Source organism: Aedes albopictus, chromosome 2 (genome assembly GCF_035046485.1).
Source record: "Aedes albopictus strain Foshan chromosome 2, AalbF5, whole genome shotgun sequence".
In the NCBI taxonomy this organism is placed as follows: Eukaryota; Metazoa; Arthropoda; class Insecta; order Diptera; family Culicidae; genus Aedes; species Aedes albopictus.
In genome coordinates, this window is record NC_085137.1 from 482,105,961 (window position 1) to 482,131,139 (window position 25,179).

At 43.5% G+C, this 25,179-nt stretch overlaps 1 protein-coding gene across 1 annotated transcript in view; it reads left to right on the plus strand.

Annotated features, from left to right (window-relative positions):
- LOC109429048 (uncharacterized) overlaps positions 1-14,949 on the plus strand; it is a 50,190-nt gene extending 35,241 nt beyond the window's left edge. The window contains exons 2-3 of the mRNA XM_019704883.3: positions 14,095-14,440; positions 14,529-14,949. Of these exons, the coding sequence (XP_019560428.3) occupies positions 14,104-14,440; positions 14,529-14,782 (591 nt within the window). The 5' untranslated portion in view covers positions 14,095-14,103 and the 3' untranslated portion in view covers positions 14,783-14,949. The remainder of the gene's footprint in view (positions 1-14,094; positions 14,441-14,528) is intronic.
- The last annotated feature ends 10,230 nt before the right edge of the window (positions 14,950-25,179 follow it).

The window sequence follows — 25,179 nt, forward strand, 5'->3', positions numbered from 1 at the left end:
ACTTGTCACATAAAAGTTATAGCAGTGCAGGTTTTTGTTGCGCTGTGACTTGACTTGCTTCTAACAAAATCTGACTTCTGTTTAACCAGAAACTGCTCTGTCGTACTCGTAAAGCGTGCTACTTGAGATTACTATTAACCAACTGAACTATTGCGGTGCAACATTATCATACACGCTAAAAAACTCATACATGCTACTTCCTGGTGGCGTTTCCATGGCCGGTCGCCGCTCGTTTACAAGGAACAAAAAGGATGACAAAAATGTTGGTGGCCGACTATTTATCATGGAGGTTCATCCTCGGGTTCATCGTGGAACCCTTTTCTGGCAATGAAAATGCTACTCATCAATATTGTTCTGTCGGGAGAATATGACTTATTTTGTTTTCTTTGCGTGGCGGTGAAGAGAACGACGATTGTCAACCCTGGTCTGGATCCAAGATAGATGTTCAAAATTCTATTAGCCAAATACTGCCACGCAGCGGCAAACTACCTACTAATTATTGAATCACCAGGTTGTTCTATGGTCTATACTTTCTGAAGAGATTTGCCAAAGATAACACTTTTCTATCTGCTATGGATTCCGAGATGGAAACGTTTAAAACTTTGCCAACTAGCACCACTTAGCAGCAAAATCACCAATTTATTTTTTTATCGCCAGAATGCTCTTAACTTCCTGAAGAACTTTGCCGAAGACGACACTTTTCTATCTACTCCGGTTCCCGAGACAGAGAAGTTTAAAATTTTACTTGACAACTAGCGCCTCCTGGCGGTGAAATCACAAAATAATAGTCAATTCACTAGATAGCGCTTGACTTCCTGAAGAACTTTGCCGAAGACGACACTCTTCTATCTGCTCTGGATCACGAGCTAGAGAAGTTTGAAACTATACTTGACAACTAGCGCCACCTAGCGGCGAAATCACCAACTAAATGTTTAATCATCAGATAACTCTTGACTTGCTGAAAAACTTTGCCGAAGATGAATCTTTTCTATCTGCTTTGGATCCCGAGATAGCGGAGTTTGAAGTTTGACTTGACAACGAGTGCCACCTAGCGGCGAAATCCTCAACTTATTGTTGAATCACTAGATTGTTCTTGACTTCCTGAAGAACTTTGCCGAAGACGGCCCTCTTCTATCTGCTCTGGATCGCGAGCCAGAGAAGTTTAAAATTTTACTTGACAACTAGCGTCACCTAGCGGCGAAATCACAAACTAAATGTTAATTCATTAGATAGCTCTTGACTTGCTGAAGAACTTTGCCGAAGACGGTACTTTTCTATCTGCTCTGGATCCCGAGATAGAGAAGTGTGAAACTTTACTTGACAACTAGTGCCACCTAGCGGCGAAATCACAAACTTATTGTTGAATCATTAGATAGCTCTTGACTTCTAGAAGAACTTTGTCGAAGACGACCCTTTTCTATCTGCTCTGGATCGCGAGCTAGAGAAGTTTGAAACTTCGCTTGACAGCTAGCGCCACCTAGCGGCGTAATCACCAACTAATTGGTGAATCACCAGATTGTTCTTGACCTACTGAACAACTTTGCCGAAGACAGAATTGTTCCAAATCAAGTAGATCTTGAGATATCGCATGTGATAACTTATGAATGCTTCTACTGGCGAGTGAACATATGCAACTACTTCTACATAGCGCCTCTATCGGCCAAATTGCCAACTAATTGGATGTTAGTTCGCATTGTGTGGTAGATCTATTCTAGTACTACAATTTTGCCAAAGAAAGTATGGTGCTATCTTGTAATACTCCTGAGATATTCGCTCACACCCCCAATTAGGCGAAATCCCACAAGCTCTGGGATTCCTACAACACGGATTCCTACTGCACGTCCGAACCAACCGTGTAGTAGGAGTCTAGACTGTATTGCGTTCGTCACTGCATAGTCCGTGGCCCAGGCAACAAATTTGTCGAAGACACCAACTACTTAAATTATCACGTTATTGAGATACAGACATATATGTTTGTACTTTTGCATCCAGTTTGTATGCACACTAGCGCCACCTATCGGTTGAATTCCTACTTACTTGGTTCGTCACTGGATAGCCCGTGACCCAGCCAACAACTTTGTCGAAGACACCACACACTTAAATTATCACGTTTTTGAGATACACGCATATACGTTGCATGCAGTTTGTATACACACTAGCGCCGCCTAGCGATGGATTTGCCAATGATTTAGTTCATCACTGGACAGCTCTTGACCATGCTAACAACTTTGCCGAAGATACCAAGAGTTTATAAAGTAATATCGCAATAATATTTACAATCCCAACTATCCCATATTTATAAGGTACTTGCGTCTCCATCCAGCAGCGGGTGGTGACGCCGCAGATGGCTGTTACCACCCTCTTCAACACGAAAAACGTGCAGTGATGCCAATTAAAGAAGTTAGAAATCATGCGAATAAAATGTCCGTTGTTTCGAAATTTAATAACGCCCTTATCTGAAGTGCAACTAAAAAGTTGTCTTCTAACAAAATGTTCACTAATATATGCACTAAATCTTCAGGGGGGGAGCGGATTTTTAAAGTTGCTTTAAAATGCCTTTTTCTTCAAAAGTTTGAAAAGTTGGATTTCCTCATACTGAAAAATTAGAATTCCCATATAAAACTTCAAGTCGATTGCGGACTAGCTTACCGATTTTTTAGATTTTTTAAATTTTGCAGGGCTTCATTTGGGTCCATTTGCAACCATTTGTGACTATTCGGGATTGTGTATTCGCAATTTCGCAAAAATCGACACGGCCTACTGTGGCAGTCCATTACCATGGAGCACCTTTTCTTCTCCCTCTGGTAAATGATGAATAGGCTCGTGTTCATGGCGATGGCACAAATTTTCCAAATAGAGGAGAACGTGCCTCTTGAGCCGACCTACTGGTACCTGATACCTAAATGAGTTCAAATTGGCTGATGACGTTGTTCTCCCAGCTCAACGATGCTCTGATATGCAGAGCAAGCTTGATGATCACGGCAATCGTTCCTCAGTGGCAGGTCTTACTATCAACGTCAACAAAACCAAATCGTTGGATGTAAACACGGTCAACCCTTCCAGCTCTACGGTAGCTGGGCAATCAGTGGAGAATGTTGACAGCTTCCAATATCTTGGTAGCCAAATGGCAGCCGATGGCGGCACCAAGATCGGCATAGGTGCACGGATCAAGTAGGCGAGGGCTGCTGGTGTTCGCCGCTGCAAAAGCCGCGCTCAAGACCGAGATAAGAGCAAGCAAAAAGGCCTGCTTTGAAGGTCTCTGTCAGAGTGCCAATACGAACCCGTGGGGTGACGCCTACAGGGTCGTTATGGCCAAGACGAGAGGTGTGATGGCTCCTACAGAGCAATCTCCAGAGATGTTGGAGGGGATCATTGGAGGACTTTTTCCGCGTCATGATCCTAGTCCTTGGCCTCCTTTCGTAGGACAGCCGGAGACTGGGGCTGGCGATGAGGAGAGGGTCACCGATGTGGAACTTGCGGGGATAGCTAAGTCCCTTAGCGTAGGTAAGGCCCCAGGTCCGGACGGAGTTCCGAACCTGGCCTTAAATGTAGCTATTGCAGAGGCTCCCGAGATGTTCAGGTCTGCTATGCAGAAATGCCTGGACGAGGGAGTTTTCCCAGAATCTTGGAAGAGGCAGAGCCTGGTACTATTGCCAAAAGCGGGGAAACCACCCGGAGACCCGTCGGCATATAGACCAATATGTTTGATTGACACGGCGGGGAAGGTGCTCGAAAAGATCATCCTCAATAGAATGTTGAGGTTCACCGAGGGCGAAAATGGTCTTTCGAGTAACCAGTACGGCTTACGGAAGGGGAAGTCCACCGTAGACGCTATCTTGTCGGTTACAAAAACCGCCGAGAGAGCACTCGAGCCTAAGAGGAGGGGAATTCGCTTTTGCGCAGTAGTGACTCTGGATGTTAGGAATGCGTTTAATAGCGCCAGCTGGTCTGCTATTGCCGATGCGCTCTTGCGTCTGGGGATACCGGAGTACCTGTACAAGATTCTCGGAAGTTACTTTCAGAATCGTGTACTAGTCTACGACACGGAGGTGGGTCGGAAGTGCTTACAGGCTTATGTGCCTGAGGGTTGCGAGCGCGTACCGTACCGTGTCACACGACGCTCTCTGCGTCATTACTGGTATGGTGCCTATCAGCATTCTTATCAGTGAGGACATGGAGTGCTTCGGAATGCGCGGCACAAGAGGCATACGCAGGACTGTCAGGATGGCCTCTATGGTCAAATGGCAGCGCGCGTGGGACAGTTCCACCAAAGGAAGGTGGACCCATAGGTTGATACCGAGGGTAGATAGTTGGATTACCAGGCGCCATGGGGAAGTTACATTCCACCTGACACAGGTCCTTACAGGTCATGGATGCTTCCGACAGTATCTACACCGTTTCGGGCATGCGGATTCTCCCGAATTCCCAGTGTGCAATGGTTTAGAGGAAACGGCGGAACACGTTTTGTTCGTGTGCCCGCGTTTTCGCACAATGCGTGTCCGCATGCTTGCCACATGCGGGGAGGACACATACCCGGACAACTTGGTCCAGAGGATGTGTAGGGATGAGTTTGGCTGGAACGCCGTTTCAACGGCTATCACCCCTATCGTCTGGGAGCTACAGAGGAGGTGGCGCGTGGACTCGGAGAGTGGCTAGTCCAGCTGCAGTACAAGAGGTGGTCCAGGGGTTCGGAGTCGGCTTCGTAGGTCATACCGGTGCCCTGCGGTCGAGATCGACCCTTACAGCGATTATGTGGCCGCGGAGAGGAAGTCCCGGTAGTGGTGCTGTCGTGGCGTCAGTCTACTGGGTTGTGAGCCCGCGGTTGGAAAGGGGTCCCCGGCAAGGGTCGGGGTAGGTGAGACCCTGCTGTCTGCAACCTACGGATGCATCTGATAGGGCCTGAAGGGTAGTGATACCCTTCCTTTGCGGGCAGGTCAGATCGGGTTGCATGTGGGCATCAGTTCTTGATGTCCGCTCAGCAGTAGGGCGCGGGCGGGGTTGACCCTGCCCGCCTTCCGAGGACAAAGGGAGTGGCGAGGACCACTCGGGAAACTGGCTAAGCGCCAGCATGCTACCGTGATGGACTCTCCAAAGCGCGTCATCGATGTTCGTTGCTGCTAGGCTACGGCAGCTAACCTTGTGGGTGCGATGTGCACTAGCCCCTCTCTGAAGCAATACCTTCTTGGTGGTTCCGGAGAGACGTAGGGTTTGGCGACCATAGGAATGGTTTAGTGGGTACGAGGAGAGAGTAGTCCTGGCTTTTACTTTTGTTGTAGAAGACGGCCTCAGACCTACACTACCCAAGTAACAATCAGCATGCCTTGAAGGTTTATTCATGTTTTATCCTGGTTTTATACGAGCATGTCAGAAGGCTAGTTGTTCTAAACTAGTTTTATGTGGTATTTTTTTACTTTGAACCTTTTGCGTTCCATAAAACTATCATATAACTTCTGCTATAAACATCTTTAGTTAAAGACTTGCAAGTAGACATGAATTGGTTTTATCACTTATTATACACCATTTCAATAAAACTTGCATTTGCGGTTGTTGTCGGAGAGGTTTTTTTTGTAAACAAATACACAAAGCTGTGAGGCAATGCATAAAACCAACAAAAGATTTCGTGACCGTAACATAAACCAAAAAAATGCTGTGGTAAAACCGCTAGTTCTATCATGAGCTCAGTTATGACTACCTCAGGAGGGTTAGCCCTATTGGAGGAATCATCAGGAACACAGAGTTTTATCAGAAAAATATGTCGCCTAGCCGGGATAATTCATGTAAATACAGAAAAATTTCTACTCAATTTTATGATTTAACGTACAGCTTAAGTCAAATTAAACCATACAACACGTTTCCGTCATTTTATTTTGTCAGAAAAATTACATAATGTCTTTTAAACTCCGCTGTATTGAAAAAACCTTTTTTGCACCCAATTCCACCGAGTAAATTAAATGCATCTAACTTCCAAATTATGCATAGTTTGTGTGGCGCACTTAGTTTTTGTCATTATCACAGTCATATTCACCACACATTTTCCGTGGCATGTCTCCTGACACGTATTAAATAGGAAAACAAATCTGAATTCCATATCTGCATCTTTCCAATTGATGGCTGGATAAACAACCAAGCATATTTTTTTCTGACGATCGAACATTGAGAGTGAAAAATAATCAAAACAATTATTTGACAAGTCAGAAGATGGTTTTATTTAGAAGATTGATAAAACTATGATACAACCCGAAATCCTAAGCCAGTTTGCATACGAAGTCCTGTAGACCCTAATAAGACTGGGCCAACTAGCCAGAACGTGGGCTTATTGAGGCATACAAGAACTCGAGAGCATTTTCAAGTCGGCATCAATGGTTTTATGTTTAGGATTTTTGAATCGCTAAAAAACTTTGATAAAATTAAAATTGTTACTTGGGTACCCTAACCTTCTGTTAGGGTCTGTTGAGCAGATTATCCCCCTATGGTTTAGAAGGAAAAAAAAGGACTGCTTTTGCGAGTTTAAGAATGTATGGAAAAATAATCAGATTAGTTGACGCACCAAAATCCAAATTTTCAATTCGAACGTAAAGTGAAGAAGACACTAGTATATATCTAAACGAAATACGTTTGTTCTACATATGGTGTAATAAAAGTTTGCTTCTGTTAAACGTTAAAAAATGTAATTCTATCACCTTTAGTAGAAAAAGGGACCAGCATATAACTAGTGTGACCTTAGGGGATCAAATCGTTGAACGATGTGAAAGAGTTAGAGACTTAGGTGTGATCTTAGATACTAAAATGAGTTTTATCGATCATTACAATACAATAATTCATAAAGCTACCAACATGCTGGGGTTCATAAAGCGATTTAGTATCAACTTTAACGATCCATACACTATCAAAACATTGTACATTTCTTATGTGAGATCGATTCTTGAATATTGTAGTATTGTTTGGTCCCCATTTATGAAAACTCATGAAGAACGCATAGAATCGGTGCAGAAGAAATTTTTGCTATTTGCTCTACGTAAACTGAGATGGACAACTTTTCCACTTCCTTCTTATGAATCACGTTGTATGCTAATAAACATACAAACTTTAAAGGAACGTCGTGAATATGCTATGATAACATTTGTAAATGACATTGTTTCGCAACGTGTAGATTGCAGAAATCTGCTATTCTGTTTAAATTTTTATACTCCGACTCGACAATTAAGAAATCGAAACATATTTGCGGTCAGTCATCATCGTACAAATTATGCGAAATTCAGCCCAATCAATAGAATGATGTTAATTTACAATAAGCATTACGAATCTATCGACTTGACCATGTCTCGCGTAAAGTTAAAACAATATTTCAACTCTGTACGATACAATAGAATATAGAACAAATTATGTATGTATGTAGTCTACAAACGGTTGACGAAATAAATAAATAAATAAATAAATCTGTGCTGCTATACACCAGTGAAACCTGGTGTGTATCAGCGGTGAATACTCAACGGCTGCAATAGATACCTGTGGCATATAATTCGTGCATGGTGACTTCACAATTGGATCTCCATCGTGAAGCTCCATCGTCGATGTCATCAAAAGCCGATAGCGCCAGAAATTCTGGAGCGAAAGTGGTGGTGGGTCGGCCACAAACGCAGGGGCGAAAACGAAATCTGCAAACAAGCGTTAGACTGGAACCCAGCAGGACATCGCAGCAGAAGCAGATCCAGAGGCTCATGGCGGCGCAGCCTCAACACAAAAATAAAGGAAGTCGACATAAATTTGACCTTGCCGTTGCCATAGATTAAGGCGATGGCAGGCAATCGCTCAGGATGACCCAGCGTTTCAACTGGTCAGCTGGGTCGGTCAGTAACTGTTCAGACGTGTCTATCACGGGCATCGTAGCATTCATCTCAGTTCCACTAGGGCGACGTGAAACATCGTAGAGGAGACGGATGTCGCCGGTGTTTGCGACTTGCTCGCCTTCGCCGGCTAGGCAGTCCGCCCACGCTCTTTTGTTCCGTCTACATGAGCGTTTCACTTCCTTCTCGAGAGACGAATAGAGCTGACCAGCTACGGCTTTGGCTCCTCGTGTTTTCGCTCGCTCTATCGCGGCTCTATACACCAGGTATCATCTATGATCCACTGCTTTCTCCGGGTGCGTATATCACCCAAATTATTCTCGCCGGTGGCGATGAAGACGTTCTTGATGGTGCTCCATTGATCTTCAACGCTTCCACCTTCTGGAATATCCACAGCATGGTTCTCTAGCTCCTCGACGAAGGACCTTTTCACCGCAGTGTCTTCCAGTCGGCGTATGTTGAACCGGCGCCCGATTTTATCCTCCTGTTGATGAATCCTAGCAATGCGCTGCCGGATCTCGCCGATTAAAAATTGATGGTCGGATGCAAAGTCGGCGCTACGTTTGTTCCGCACATCAAGAAGGCTCCGTCTCCATTTTCGGCTGATGCAGATGTGGTCGATTTGATTTTCCGTGACGCCACCACGGGAAACCCATGTCACTTTGTGCTCTGGTCAATGTGGAAAGAGCGATCTCCCAATCATTATTACCACATTATTTCTCCGAGACCATGGCGTCTCATGACGTGCTCATAGTCCGAGTTGTCGGGACCAACCTTCGCGTTAAAGTCGCCCATGAGAATCTTGATATCACCTTTCGGAATCATGTACACGACAGCATTCAGTTGACTGTAAAGTTCTCTTTATCTTGCAATTCGACATCATCGGTTGGCGCGTAACGTTGGATCATATTAAGGTTTCGAACCAGTGTTATGAATCTGGCTACAATTATCCTTTCATTAATAGGAATTTGACCCCACGCCAATCTGTGTTCTCCAAAGTTCGGCTAACGGACTTCGCTCAGTCATAGGATCTCAAGCTTCATCCGGCATGTCTCATTGGGTTGTTGTGCCAGTTTACCCTGCTGGGTTAGGGTTAATACATTCCAAGTTCCAATTCTTGTCCGTTGTTTCGCGCTAAGAGTCGTTGCCGTAGAATCAGTTCGTAATCATTCATTTTCGGTTACTGTAAAGGTTTTTAGGGTTTCTAAAACAGTAGGTTGTTGGTCTAAGGTCCCCTATCCACTGTGGTGGGACTGTCACCTTAGACATAGTTTCCAGTGGATGAGCATTTCATACTCAGTCGCTGGATGCCAGAACATACGCTGTTTGAGTGAACAGACGCTCGAGACGTACCTCCTCAATCTAGCGGAGGAGGACGCTCTCCTTATCGACTCACCCAGTAGTCTATCTTATTTCTACGATTAGTAATAGCGCGGAACGAGCTCACCAATACGTCCTTCTGTGCTTCCAGACGCCAATTCAGACATGAATTGTCTTTATCTGGAATTGTGGAACGAATAAAAAATAGAAAATCAAAGAAAACGTTCGTGAACGGCTCTGAACCAAATAACGGGAAAAAATATCTAAAATAGAGTTAATTGAAATTGACGGCAAAATTTCTTAAATTGTGCGTTCCCATGTTTTGCAGAGAACTTAAGTTTTGCATGTCAAAAAAATAATTTACATTCATCGAAAAAGTAACAAATTTGCCGAGATTGAAAAAGCAATTATTTTGAGGATACCTACATAATCGTAAATAAGGGTTACGTACAAAAGGCTGAATGCATCAAAAGGCTGAAAGGACATAAGGCTGAAATAGTGATTCGACTAGTTTTCAAACGGCACCAGCCTAAAGGAATGAAGCTTAAGACCACTCCAACACACACTACCATCCCCTAGTTCGTGGTGTGCCAAGCTAAGTCATTTTGGGGAAACATGCTTTCGTAACTATGTTCTGAGTCGGAAAGTTTTACGACTGTTTGACCGCAATTACAATCTCATGCTATGCAATAATCAATGCCAACATTACTATGACTGTATTTCTCAAATGAATAGCATATATTTCAAAGAAGGGAAAATCTCTGATGATGTTGTTAGCAGCTGTAATGAGAAAAATCTTCAAAACAATGTGACTCGGAAGATCAGCCAGTGTTTAAAGAAGGAAAAATTAACTATACAAATATTATCAATAGGGACTGTCCATAAACTACGTACACTCCGATGGAGGAAGGGGAGGGGGGTATGGCCAAAGTCAAACTCAATTTCGATAATTTCGCGGCTTACATGGGAAATAGTAAAGTTCCAGTGTCTCTACTTATAAACAGATACGCGAAGAAATGAAATAAGTAGGTCCCGCTCTTTGTCTTGCACTGAACTACTTTCTTATGATAATAACTCTATTTTAAATTTGGAACTGAACAAACTAAAATAAGTAATAAAAAGAACATCAAAAGATTGGGGTCACCCCAAAATTCTTTGCCCAAAACTACTTTTTTTTGGCGGGAGAACAAAAAAATGTTATTCAATAAATCAACTGTTAATGTCGTCGAACAACAATTTTATAGGCCATGGAAAATCATTCTGAAGTAACATCTTTTAGTTAAATAGACTATAAGAGGCTTCTTGAACCATCATAAAACAAAAAAACCCAAATTAATCCACCTAGTGGTGATAGTGCCTTTCTCGTCGTATATGTTCTCACGATCTTTCCGTCGACGTAAGTCAAAGTGTTCCTGAATCCTGATATTTTTTAAGAAAAGTAAGCATTTTATCAAAGCCATCATTGAAATGACTTAAAACCTATTGATGGCACATAGTCCGACGTTATGTTCAACGTATAAGCAGAGCTGAATAATATCAGATTTCTCAGCACCTTCACTAACACTGGGGGCTGATCAATATCAACACGATACTAACAAGCTAAGATATAACTATTTACACAATCACAGATCACTTTGCGGTCTTCGATAAAGTTTTTTTTCTGCACATTCTAGGTTATATTTGATTGACCGTTGAAAACAAGAACGTAGTGAGTATAGTGAGACGTCTGTTTGTATGTGGGTTTAATTTGTCAAAATTTTGTTCTCTGACACATATTCATCGCATGCATTGATTTTATTTATTTTCGTAGTTCCGGCGAAGCACCAAACACTGGTTGTGCAATCCTACCGGTAGTCTCTAATGTGGTATGAGCCTATTTTCTAGTTAACCGTTCCTCAGGTTATTTAAAAAGCCGTGATGTGATGTGTCGCATGGTAAATTTGCTTACTTTCGATGCGGTACTGGAAAAGGTTCCGGAGCACCACCGGGTCTACCAAATATAGTCTGAGACTATTTCATTGCTAACGTTCATTAGGTTTCCTACAGATCACTTTTACATTTGACCACTTCCAGTGGGACTCCCAGAACTGGTTTCGGAACTCTACCGGTTATCTAAAATATGGTCTGAAGCTATGTTCTTACGAATCCATCATCGTGTTATCAAAAAAGGGTCTCCAGTTGACCTGGACTTCCTGGGCATAGTGTATCATTAAACTTGCCTCACAATATACAAATTCATGTAATGGCAGGCAAAGAAACCCCATCAATTAATAACTGTGGAAGTGCTATAAAGAACACTAAGTTGTAGAGAGGCAGGCCAAGTTCCAATGCGAACGTCAAGTCTTAAAGAAGAAGAAATTATTACAAAAGCTGCTATTTGATGTACTGTCAAACCCCGCGTATTCATCACTCTTTATTACGACAATTTTAAATTTGTACCCGCTCATTCGACATTTTTCGAATTAAAAAAAATATCAAATGTCACAGTGTAATATACTGTAAATACGAATGATCCGATATTGTGGTGTTACTCACACCCGCAGCGGCTCCTCGTGCAGCTGCTTTCCAAAACCTGATCCGTTTTGTGATCAACCGCAGTGAACTTCGGAAGCCAACAATCGTAAAAGGAACAAGCTATCAATTCGTACCACCACAATATCTGTAAGATTTGCGTTCAAAAACAAATCATACAATCTAAACAAAATCAAAATAGAGTTACTTTATCCAATTAAAAGTTTACGCAGATAATTTGACAGCAATCATTGTCGAACTTCACATTTTACCACTTTCGGTTCACATTTTACCTCTTACCGATTGTCCCTGCCCGAGCAAAAGGGCATACCTTGCAAATATCATGCAAAGAGCAACATGTGCTCTAATACCTAAAATTGTTATTGCTGCGGTATTCTACGAAATGTTATGAGAACATCACAATAACAGTTAGAGGTATTTGAGCAGAGTTTGGTATTGATGCGGTATTTGTTGGTTTATCAATGAAAATAACCGAAGAACAGGATTTGCTATTACATCATGAAGTCATCGAACAAATGAAACATTTAATAACAATAAATGCTATTAGTTTGTTATTCAATAAGTTTTGGATAACAAATACAGCACTTGAAATTTTAGGTATGCATTCATTATTGAAATAACAAGACTTGTTATTTCCTAGGTGTTATTTATACAAAATTTTGGTATTCGTTTTTGTTATTTTATTACCACCTAATAAATGGCATATCAACCCAAGTAACCACGAAGCCGTATATAAGTGCATCAATTTTGCTATATATTTATATTTAAAATTGTGCATATAATGCTCCATTACTTTAAATACCTCATTGAAGCAATATTAAAGTCGAAAAGGGCCCCACTAAAATCAAATTAATGCCACATATTGCCGCACGTTGACAGCCATTGCTAAAGTAACATAAATGCATGTGCTGTACATATGCATTTACACATGCTAAATACGTGCAACACGAAAAACCAAAACAAAAATCTATTTTTAGCACCGCTTCATTATCGACGGTACTAATGCCCCCACACATGGATGTTTTAACCATTATTTTTTGTCGCCGGGTCGGGAGTCGAACCAGATTTGTTTATGACCGCTAGATGAGTTCCATACGCGCTGGCACCTTGGACCGTTTCTGCTGCAGTAAAAACAACAGATATTTCATTAACTAAAAGGAAAGTTCTTCGGTCTCAATCATTGCAGTAGAGGGCAAAACGACTATGTCATATGTAATAGAAACCCTGTAATCACATTCTGATAAATCACTGATAAATACATAATGCATTTTAGAAGATATTTAATCAATATAAGAAAATTAAAACACCCTTCGCACACTGCTCACATGCTAATTGAGGTTTCCATCATTATTGGCATGTGAATTGGCATGGCAAGAGAAAAGGTAATCTTTAAAAAGGTTTTTCTAAAAAAAACCTTCGATCGGTGGTTCAAACGGGGATTAAGTTGGTCGGGAGTCAAACCAGAAGTGACCGCTAGAGTAAAGTTGTTCACTCTTCTTGATTTCATTTGTTTACCATTAGAGTCAAGCTTTTATAATTGTATGGTTAGAGCAACCTTTGCTAGTTTGTACATTGCATTTATTCAGTTTTTGCAGTGTTGAATTATTGAACTATCGTATATCAGCTTTTAATACACCCGAATGTGAAGAAAAATGTAATGCATCATTACATTGATAATGCCAATCTAAAGGATCATTGCATGACAAGTGTGGAGTTACTGCATTTCGCATTGCAAAGGTTGATAGTCAGTCTAATTCGTGCAATGATATAATGCTTGTGGTTACTTGGGAAGGTATGGTAGTATTTAAGATAAATACCTTGATATGTTATTCATTTGTTTTTTTTTTCTGCTCGGGTTTGCCACCTCCGGCGGGATATCTGGATCGCTTCCGATATGGTCTGAGAATGCTTTCCTGCTTACTGTTCATCAGGTTACCGGTTTCTAGCCAAAGTATACGCTCCAAACAAATTTCAAAATTTTGGTATGAGCAAAAGTCTACGAGGGGGAGGGGGGAGTCTGAGATGGTCAAAATTTGGTCCACGTGGATTATGAACAGCCCCAAACGCAATTTGTTTTTGATGCTTTCAGTTTTGAACAATGATAAAAATCAATCTTTATTTATGGTTGATATTATCAACTTGATAAACTTTGAAACATATTTTCACTTAGTTTGAAGTACCCCATTTCCATTAATAGCTTTATTTTATTTATATGTGTAGGTGCATAATCTTCATTTTGTGAATATAATAACCTAAATGAGCAAACCGGAAAATGAAATTTTTCTTTGCGTTTCGATGCCAATGACTGGACAAGTTCACTATCAATAACATTAAATTTTGATAAATCGCTTTCAATGTTAATTCCATGACTTTATTTCTCCTCCCTATTCTATTGCAGAGCCACACAATGATCATATTCCTCTACCTGATACTAGTCCTCGCGTGGGCCCTGCTAATCATCATACTGAAATGCAAAAAAGCTCGCGCGAAACGCCTCGCCGAGCTTCAGGAAGCCGCCCAACCGGTGCACGTGGTTCAGATTGGGTCCAACCTGTACGACATCATGTCGATTCAGCACCATCATCATCACCGGGCCCCGTACGGCACGGTCTATGACTGTCTGGGCTCGACGGGTGAGGTGGGCTGCGGTCAAACGCATCGATCCGGCACCGGCACCGTCGTCACCCACTCCAATGCTGCCTTCATCGGCGACGACGGCAGTGTCTACCCGGGCAGTAATATCCGTAAGTTGCTCCGCACGCGTTTTCGTGCGTGTCACACTACTGTCACCAAACCTCAGTAATTAATTCAACGGCTTTTTCAACCACACAGCTCCACTGGAACCACCACCATCGTACGACGAGGTGATACGGCTACCGGCGCATTACCCCAAGGTGGAAACGTTCGTCCCGGAGATGGTAGTTCCTCCACCCTCAGCACCGGCGACACATACGGAAGGTAACACCAGCAGCAGTGCAGCGGAAAGTGGGGGCAGTGCGGGGGTTGCGCCGGCATCCGTTCCCGGCATGGTTGGCCAAAATGGGACCGGTCGGGTCAAAACTATCTCAACAGTGACGAACACCTAACTAGTCCTATGATCTACGACTGCAAGCTGAGCTTCTGTGTGGTAGATTAAACTTTGTTTTATTTCTAGGGATGATACATTCACTTAATTTTGTTGTAATGATAGAAGTTTTTTTTTATGAGTAAATAGTTGACTACAGTGCAATAAATTAATTGATTCATGATGTGATTTGGGTCTGTATTCAGTTCGTTGTGAATATCATAAGCGTAGCCGTTCGATGAACGAACAGGTGTAGTTCATGATGAGCAGCAGTATGGAAACTTGTATGCCAACTTGTAAGCTGACAGTTGTATGCAAGATTTACAGTAGTGAGGACTGAGGAGAAGGAAGACTTGAAAATTTGTACAAAGTGGAATTCATTTCATTCTTATAGGGGGCTTATAGGGGGCTTACTTAACTTATTGGACTAGGGGGCTTAAGAGAGTTTCAGGATGTTTCAGCAATATTTCAAGGCCGCTCTTAGAGATTTTAGGGGCGTTTGATAGCATTTCAGGGGCGTTAAGGGGGTTTCAGATGTGCTTCAGAAGGTTTATGGACTCTAATAAAGGCGTCCTAAGGGGTTTAGAGGCATTTCAAATTGATTATGATGATTTCAAGTGCGTTTCAATAGAATTACGAACGTTTCAGAGGCATTTCAAGGCATTTTAGGTCTGGGTCGTATCAGGGGCTTTCAAGAACACTTTTAAATCTTTGAGAGACAAAGCAGCCAAGGGCTGAAAGTCTCTTTAATAAAGACAAATCAATCAAGCAACCTTTTAATCAAAGGGTATTCCAGGGGCATTTAAAAAATTGTTGTGATAGGGTCTCTAAAAATACTCTGAAACTTCCTGAAATATCGCCAAGATCCCTCTGAAAACCCCTCGGACCCCATGCTACGCACCTAAGACGGTCCAAAACCCCCGAAAGCTCTTCCGTAACTCCTCTGAATCTCGCATTTTGCTCTGTAACTTCCTAAAACGCCTTCAAAATCCCCTTAAACCCCCTCGGACCCAATGTAACAGACCTGAGAGGCTCCGAAACCTTCGAATACTCCTTCCTAAGGCCCCTGAATCCCACCGAAAATGCTTTGAAACTTTCTGAAATGGCTTCAAAATCCCCCTTAAACCCCCCCGGACCCCATGTAAAGCACCTGAGACCCGCCGAAACCTCCAAAAACTTTGACTCCCTCCTAAAATGCTCAGACTTCCTGGAATGCCTTCGGAATCCCTTCGGACCCTATGTAACGCATCTGAGATTCACCTAATCTCCCAAAAATGCGTCCACAACAACGCCTCTGAAACCAGTCTCAAATGCTCTGAGACTTCCTGAAATGCCTCCGAAACCCCTTTAAGACCGACTCGGACCCCATGTAACGCACGTGAGACCTTCGGAAACCCCCGGAAACGTACTTATAGCGCCTACAACACCGGTCCTCTGAAACTTTCTGCAATGATTTCGAAAACCCCCTCAGACTCCCGAAAATCCCCCTGAGATCTCTTGGTACCCCACTTAAACCCCTTGAGACCCCCTGAAACGCCTCTGTAACCTTTGCTATTCTTTATAAACACCTCCTGGCCGCCGTTATAGTCGATTCCGTCATTATTATATTTTTATCTGTATTAACGAGATTTTTAGCCCTAGGCTAGTTCATCTCGGGACCCACGCTTTGCTTTTCTTCCGAAGGAAGAACTCACATTTTGCGAGTTTGTAGGGAGTAGGATTCGATCCGTCATTATTAAATATTATTATGCTCAATATTGGTTCTGAGTAGCATTCCCTCTTTTTATGAAGGGCATAAAAAAATCCTGCTATGATTCCTTCAAATATTTCTTGAAAATGTGATGGATTTCAAGAAATTCTACAATGATTCCTTCAGTTTTTTTTTAGAATTTACCTAGTATTTCAGCTGGTAATCCACTTGGAATTCTAGCGGAGATGGGTCTAAGAATACTCAGGTAATTCCTTTTGAGATTCCTCCAAGAATTCTTAGCGGACACCTAAAAGCAATTACTGTAGAACTCCCAGCAAGAATTCCTGAAGAAATCTTAGAAGAATCTCTGTAGCAATCCTTGGATAAATTTGTATGGGAATACTAGGAAAACCCTCTGGAGCTATCTCAGCAAGAATTTCATTTTAGGCATTTGTGGATTAATTCAAACAGGATTTTTTCCAAAGATTTTCTGCATGAACTCCTTCAAAAATTCTTTTTAGCATTTCTCCGCGGAGTTCTCCAAGAGTTCATTCTGGAACTCCTCTAGGTTCTTGCAGAAGCTCGTTCTGTGATTTCTAGAGGGATTTTCCAAAACAATAAATCTCTACAAATTCCTCTTGGAAATTCCCCAAGAATGCCTACTGGGTTTCCTTCCAACAATCCTTATGTGAATAAAAAGAAAATCGCGTTAAGTACTGTTCCTTTGAATTCCACTAAGAATTTGCATCCTTTGACAGATACGTATTTCGACCTCAACTGTAAGGTCGTCTTCAATGTCTTGTACTTGACTCGACTCAGTCAAGTTGTCGAGTCAAGTACAAGACACTGAAGACGACCTTACAGTTGAGGTCGAAATACGTATCTGTCAAAGGATGCAAATTCTTAGTAGAATTCAAAGGAACAGTACTTAACGTGATTTTCTTTTTATTTACAGATATTCCCCTAACAAGCCCAGGTCAATCATCATAATCCTTATGTGGTTCCTCCAGAAATTTGTCCAAGAATTCCTCCAGGAAGTCCTTTTGGATTATTTTAAAGAATTCCTCTGGGTTTGCCCTTAGAACTTATTTCGGGGATTTTTCAAATTATTCTTGATGATATGCATCCAGCAATCCCTGTTATAACTTCTCTATGGATTCCACCAGCAATTGAGCCAGAGTTTTTTCCCCGGGATTCTTTCAGAATTCATTGGAAGAACATTTTAGGAATTTCTTTTGGTATTCTTACTGGAAATCCTCTTCAGATTTCGGAATTTCTCCTGGAATGCTATTGGGATATCTCCAGGCATTCCTCAAGCGATTTCTGCTAGAAATCGTCCAGGAATTTTTGAACAGCAATAACTGCTAAAATACCAACTGGAAAAGCTTGAGGAATCTCAGCAAGAATGCTTGGAGAAATCCTAGCAGGAATTTCTGGAAAGAGGAATTCCTTGATGAAATCCATCAGGGAATCTCTGGAGGAATCCTTGGAGAAATCCATGGAAGAATATCAGCAGAATTTGTTTGCAGAAACCCATCAGGCATTCCAAGGAATTTCTCAAAAAAACTCCAGCAATTCCTCTTGGAATATTTCTAGGGACGCCAGGTGACGCTCCTCCGAATGTTACTCGGACTCGATTATCCGGAGTGGGGTTTTGAAGCTTCCTTGGCATATATCTGAGTAACGGGACACCCTGAAAAGCTGTAATTTTGACTGATGACTGTACAAGGTTGACTTGATAAAATGTCAAAATTTCAGCTTTATACATCATTCCGTTCACCAGATATATGTTTGGCAAGCTGCAGAACCTGACTCCGGATATCGATTCCGACCTGTACTAGAAAAGTTCTACGAGCAATCCTCAAGAAAGTCCTGTGGAAGCTCTTCTTTCAAGAATTTCTGTTCTGAGGCCTTTAGGAATTTCTTCAAGGATTCTTCTAGGAATTTCTCTTTGTATTCCAGTAATTACTGCTGGGATTCCTTCAGGAAATCCTACTAGAATTTCTTCGGGAAAAGGGAATTTCAGCAGGAATATCACCAATTATAACTCTAGAGAGTCCTTCCGGAATTCTTGGAGGATTTCCTGTAGGTATTTCATAGAAAATCCAGAAAAATCATGGGGAGGGGTTTCTGCCAGAAATGTCTAAATTAATCTCAAGAGGTTTTCCAGCAGGAATACTACATTTTTGGATAAATCCACGAATAAATTACAGCAGGAATTGCTGGAGATTCCAATGAAAGAATTTTGAGTGGTAATACCAGAAGAGTTGTATGAGTCCTTGCAGAAGTTTATAGAGGAACCTCACTAGGAATTTCTTGAGAAATCACTGAAGGAACTTCTTAGAAAAAAAGAATACACCTCAAGAAAATTGTGATATTGAAGGAAAAATGAATCAAAGCAAAAAATAATGGATTATTCTTTATTTACAAAAATGAAACCTCTTCAATAATGGCACGTTAAGTGTACTTTGAAATCATGCGTTTACTCTATGGTAGTAAGTAACAATTAGTTAATTTTCACAGATCATTTCGTCTTACCTAAGTTTTTAATAGTTTTTCAACTTGTTACATAAATATACATCATCTCTCCGTTAGAATACCAATATCTACACACAGGGTTTACATTTCCCAAATTATATATAGAACAATCTTCAAAAAACAATACTTTTTCGAATAATTCTTAGACCCTATCTTCAAGTTAGGAATGTTAATTTAAAAACTCGTAACTATTGAAACTATATTTGACCCCGGGAGTTTCTTGCGCCGTCCCAGACGGGGACGGGCCAAAGCCCCAAGCGGCTGGTCTAGAGCCAGCGGCCGCTTCCGGGGTGGGCACTCAAGGCCTCTTTCGACTCCCGGGTCCCAGGGCGTATGAGAAGGGGGAGCTTTCGGTGTGGCGGACCTAATATACAAAAGTAGTTACCTGATAGACGTTTATTCAGCGGCTTGGCGGAATGGCACACAACGGGTCGGTCTCTGTGGCTCACCGGCTGGTGTAGGAGGGTTGCACCGGTGGCGGGTTGGTGATGGTGCACTGGACAGCGTGGAGCGACGGCCGTCTCTGCGAGCGGCGGGCACGAGGGTCCAGCGGACCGGGGGATTCAAACGAAGTTCGGTCCAGTTGCGGTCACGTGGCGGGACAGCTGGTGCCCCCGCGGCGTAGCGCAAGGCGTGCGCGACGGCGAGGCGGGACGTTCGGCGGAGATACCGGCCCACCGGCTGGATAGCGGACCTTATGGAGCGGGCGATGAACCAGATAAACGTGTGGCACAACGGAGTTTTGGATGGCGTAGCGGGACCTCCGGCGGCAGAACGATTCTCTCGGCAAAATGGCCGGTCTTCGGGTGACAAAGGGGCTTCCAAGTGACGCTGCTGCCCTGCCGGTGATAACCGAGCCCTCCGAGGGAGATTCGGGCCTTACGGTGACAAAACTGGCCCTCCGGTGGCAAGCCGGGCCTTCCGGCGGCGAAGCAGACCTTCCTGCGGCGAATCGGGATTGAGAATGGTGTCGCCGGACCTAGAGACGGCCCAGCGAGCGTTCTGGCTTCACGGCGGTTCGAACGGGCCTTCCGGAGAGGTAACAGGCTTTCTTGGAGCGGACGAAAGCAATGATAGGCTCACAACACTCGAATACTATCGGCTTGGCCGACACTTAATCACTTTTGGCAAACTTTTATCCCACACGTGGGTATGTCTTTTCGAACTGCTATACACCTTTGTGGTCTGATAATCGGTAGACGACTGATCCCGCTGGCCACAGTGATCTCGCGCAGGCCCCTTTTCATCCTCATTCTCCCATCGGGAGAGTGGGTGATTCTCACTGTGTCCGGTCCCCATCGATGCCACCTTCACTCCAATATCGAAATTCACCACCCACTTATCATTCGTGTACGCGACCCATCGCCATAGCCACGATTGCTTCATTTAAATTGAACGTTTTCTAGCTTTATAATATTATTCCCTAATTCCGCACACCAAACAAAAACAAGTTACCGTTCGGTAACATCCCCCTCTGGTCAGGGTAGCAAAAAACTAATTAATGACAATAAATATTTTTTTGATTCAACTATTAACTACACAAAGCAAGCAACAAAACTTTTAGCTCTAGAAACGAAAACACAACACTTGTACTCTACATGCCAAATCTCTGGATAACACTTGAACAAATTTTAATCCTTGCGATAACCATCGCGAGTGTCGAGGGACCAGAATGTCAAAACCTTCGACTAGAGAGACCGTGTTCAATCTCCAAACACTCCTGAATACTTCAGGGAGGCGCCAAATACTTGGTCCTATCATTTCTATCCGTTCTTCACACTCTTTCATATCCCCGATTCGATTGCGGGTCCATCGTAGATCAACAAAAAAAAACGCTACCGACTGTCACGCGAGACAGGACTTACGCGCACGATAGACGAAACGATACTGACGAAGTCACCAAATTCAAATAAAAACTACAAAATCAAAAGCTATTGTGTATTGATCACAACGGAGTACCAGGACTCACAAAGAGTTTTATTACTCACGAAGTACATAGAAAATAACAATTAATCGTGCCTTAGGTACACGAATTCTATTCAATTATACTAGTCATACTGACCGTATAACAGTTGCCGACTAGACGAACTGTACGATCGATGCGTCTGGAGATCGATCAGTGTAGGTCCGGACCGTAGTGATAATTCGGCTCTGGTAACGTGCAGAGCAACGCGTACGCGCGCGAGTTTTAAATTGTTTCACGCGATAGGAGGACGTCTCCTCGGCTATCGGGTCGGTTCACAGTGCTGTAAATCCTACGTAAATTCCTTACTACCGGTATTTCGTCGCGATTCGCCCCGCGGAAAGCTAAAATCGGAGAATTAGTGGTAACGGATCGAAGGTAAGATTAAAATACTAAGTGAGCCCGAGAAGGTCGTGAATTGATTTTAGTTGATTTTAACTTTTCAGCAATTAAGCTCAGAGACTGGGAACGCTTATTCCCGCCGGTTCGTTCTACACAGCGGCATCGTGTGGTATTTATTGTCTAGCTTTCAAAAGATTGGCGGGCCATACACCGATATTACGGCCTTGGCTGTCCTCTAGCTCGTAGGACGATGACCCGTGTCGAGCAATCACCGTGCAAGGTAAATACTGGGCACCGAGTTTTGCATTATAGAACTCATTTGCGTTAGACAATTTCGTGTTCTTTTTATAAACTGTATCCCCAACCGCGAAAGGCTTGGCGGGTCTACGTGTACGAAGATTGTACGTTTTGGAAGAAATGTTGTGTGCTTTTTGCAGCTGTTTATGCACCAGTGCGTATAGCTGAGGATTTTGTTCTCTCACGCGTGCCACCCTCTCGCACAGGGTGGATTCTTCCTCGCTTTCAAAGCGTGAATGTTCACTTCCTTTGAGCGTAACTTCTTCCCCCTTGGCTACGCGAAACGGTGTGTAACCCGTAGATGCGTGGATAGTAGAGTTGATGACTACCTCAATCTCTGACAAGCGTGAGTCCCACGTCCTTTGATTGTCTCGGGCGTAGGAACGGATGGCGGTGTTAATGACGCGATTCACGCGTTCCACAGGGTTTGCTTGCGAATGATACCGCGAAGTGAACCACTGCTGAATCTCGAATCGCTTCATCAACTCGCGAAATTCTCGAGATGTAAATGTTGTCGCGTTATCTGTGAGAACAATGGCTGGCACTGAATTCCGGTAAAACCAGTGATCTACCAGTACCGAACTCAAAGTTTTTGATGATATTTTGGGGAAAGCATGAAGCTGAACCCATTTACTAAACAGATCCATCGTGACGAGGATGTGTTGTTTACCACTGGTGGTTCTTGGAAGGGGCCCAATAAAGTCGAGGGCGATTATTTGCCAGGGCCTACAGGCCTCCCGCATATCTCCCATTAGAGGCGTAGTTGAGGAGTTCGGGGGTTTAATTTGCTTGCATTCGGTGCACTTCCGGATGTATTCTCGGACATCTCGGAACATGTTCGGCCAGAAAAAGCGCTGACGAATTTTCCCGATAGTTTTGTCAACTCCGATGTGCAACATATGGTCGTGATTAGATTTAATTACTTGTTTGCGTACGTCCGGACTAGGGACAATTTTCCAATCAAAACGATGATCGGCAAGATCATCGTTGAATACGTATTTCATGAGTTGCCCATTTTGAATACGGAAATCAGGGTATTCTTCGGGTGACTCCTCAACCTGCCTTCTGAGCGCATTGTACCATGCAGAGTCGGAATCTTTGGATATGGCCATCACACTCCTCGACAAGGCGTCGGGAACCACATTGTCCCTACCACGGCGATGAACGATGGTCATATCGTAAGTCTGGAGAGCCAAACTCCACCGACTTAGGCGGGAGGACGTTCGCCATTTTGACCTCATTATGAACGTCAAAGCAGACGAATCGGTAATGAGAACAAAATGACTACCCTCCAAGTAACCCCTGAAATGTTCTATGGAGAGGAGGGCTGCTAGGCCCTCTTTCTCGGTGGCATGGTATGAACGTTCCGGTGTAGTGAGCTTTTTGGAGAAATACTCCACAACTCGCTCTTGGCCGTCGACCTTCTGGGTGAGTACGCCCGCAACGGCGACATCACTAGCATCAGTGTGAACAATAAACTCATGCTCGAAATTGGGACTAGTCAATATTGGAGCACTTATCAATTTTTCCTTTATGCTCTGGAAAGCCTCCTCGGCTTCGGGGGTCCATTTCAGAGCTTTTGAATTTGTTTTAAGAAGCTCTGAAAGAGCAGCGGTAGTCCGACTATAATCGTCGATGAATCTCCGATAATAGTTGGACATACCTAAAAACCGACGGAGTTTAGTTATGGACGTTGGTCGTTCGTACTCGACTATTGGCCTGATCTTCTCCGGATTGACCCGCAACCCTTGGGAAGACAGGATGTAGCCGAGGAATGGGATTTCCTCCAGGCAGAAATGAGATTTCTCCAACTTGATGGATAGATTTGCCTCCCTTAGACGCCTCGCAACCTCTTTGAGCAACCGTACGTGTTCTTCGAATGTCTCTGTCACAATGACGATATCGTCCAAGTAGACAAAGACATTCGGTTCCAGTACACCCTGGCCTAGTACCCTGTTCATCAACCGGGCCAACGTAGCCGGGCTGTTGACTAACCCAAATGGTAGGCGGGTGAACTGGAACATCCCCTTCCCTTGCACACTGAACGAACAATACTTGCGCGATTTTCGCGCGAGAGGAATTTGTAGGAACGCCTCCGAGAGATCGATAGTCGACAGATATCGCGCTCGGGGAAGGCGGCTTAGTATTCGTCCAGGGTGCGGAAGGGGATAAGCGTCACGTACGGTTCGCTCGTTGAGCTTGCGAGCGTCCAAACAGAGACGAATTGCCCCAGATGGTTTCCGAATGGGAACGATGTTGAGAGACCAGTCGGAATTGGATTCCTCTATGATCCCTCGTTCAAGCAGTCTATCCAGCTCAACGAACAATCCCTCTTGGATTTTCGGAGCTATCGGATAGGGGTACAACCGTACAGGTTTCGAGTCCTTGAACTCTTCCTTTAGTACGATTGTGTGTTCACACAGATGGGTAGTGTCCAAGGCTTCTCCTGTGGCTACTTTGAAGAGCTCTTTAGTTTGCTCTAAAGTCTTTAGCTGTTCAGCATTGAGACTTACTTTAGGTTCGGCCTTAGGAGTTTGCTCGGATGAAAGATTAGTAATGGAAGCAACAGCGGGATAGATCCCAAAGACTCGCCAGAAATCCATGCCGCAGATACATTCTTTGGTCAGCTCGGGTGCAACTAAGGTCGACAACACTCGGGTCTTTCCATTAAAGGTGAATGGCATGAGCACCTCGCCCAGAATTTGCAGCTGAGATCCATCCGCAGTTTGTAGTTGGACTGGATCCTCTGGTTCTTTAACCTGAATCCGCCGAAATTTATCGAACAACGACTGGTTAATAAAAGTTAAATTGCTCCCACAGTCTAAGAGAGCTGTTACTTCGACGTCAAAAATCTTAATGTTAACGTGGGGTCGATCATCTTGGAAATTATGAAGGGTAATTTTGTGGATTTGAGGTGAAGTCGTTTCCTCGACTGTTTCATCCTCACAAGTTTCGTAGAAACGACCCAGTTCGGACAACCAGTCTAAAAAGTCGACCTCATCCTGCGCTTGAGGAAGTTCCAGCGGCTTTAGGACTTCCTCATTTGGTTTTTTAGACAAAACGGACAGTTTTTGCGAGTAAAGCCTTTAAAGGCACACGCGTCGCAAAACACCCTTCGAGGAATCGGACAATCCGAGAGATCGTGCTCTTCCCCACAATTAAAGCATTCGCCTTCTTCAGGAGGCGAATAGTTGGCAACCATTTTCAAAAGAGCGCTAGGTTGACTTGGACCTGGCAGTGGTGCTTTTGAAGAAGTGGACTTCGTCTCCTTTTCTGACGGTTTTGGTTCCATCTTCTGGTGCGATGGTCTGAAAGAGGTACCTTTAGTGCTGTTCATCCCCGCCTTAAGGGGTTTTGCAGGGAGATTCGGCACTTTTCCCGGCTGCGAAGGGTTATTTCGAGAGTAAAAGGTTCTCGACCCCGGTGGCCCACTGTTCCCCGAGGTAATGACACACGCTTCTCTCTTGGGCGGTCCAAACACCTTTGAGAAAGCAGAAAAATCAGTGGCATCTAGTTCTTTGCCAATGTTTACGAGATCTTTTAGGGTTCTGACATTTCGGCCGACCAGAGCTTTACGACAATCGTACCG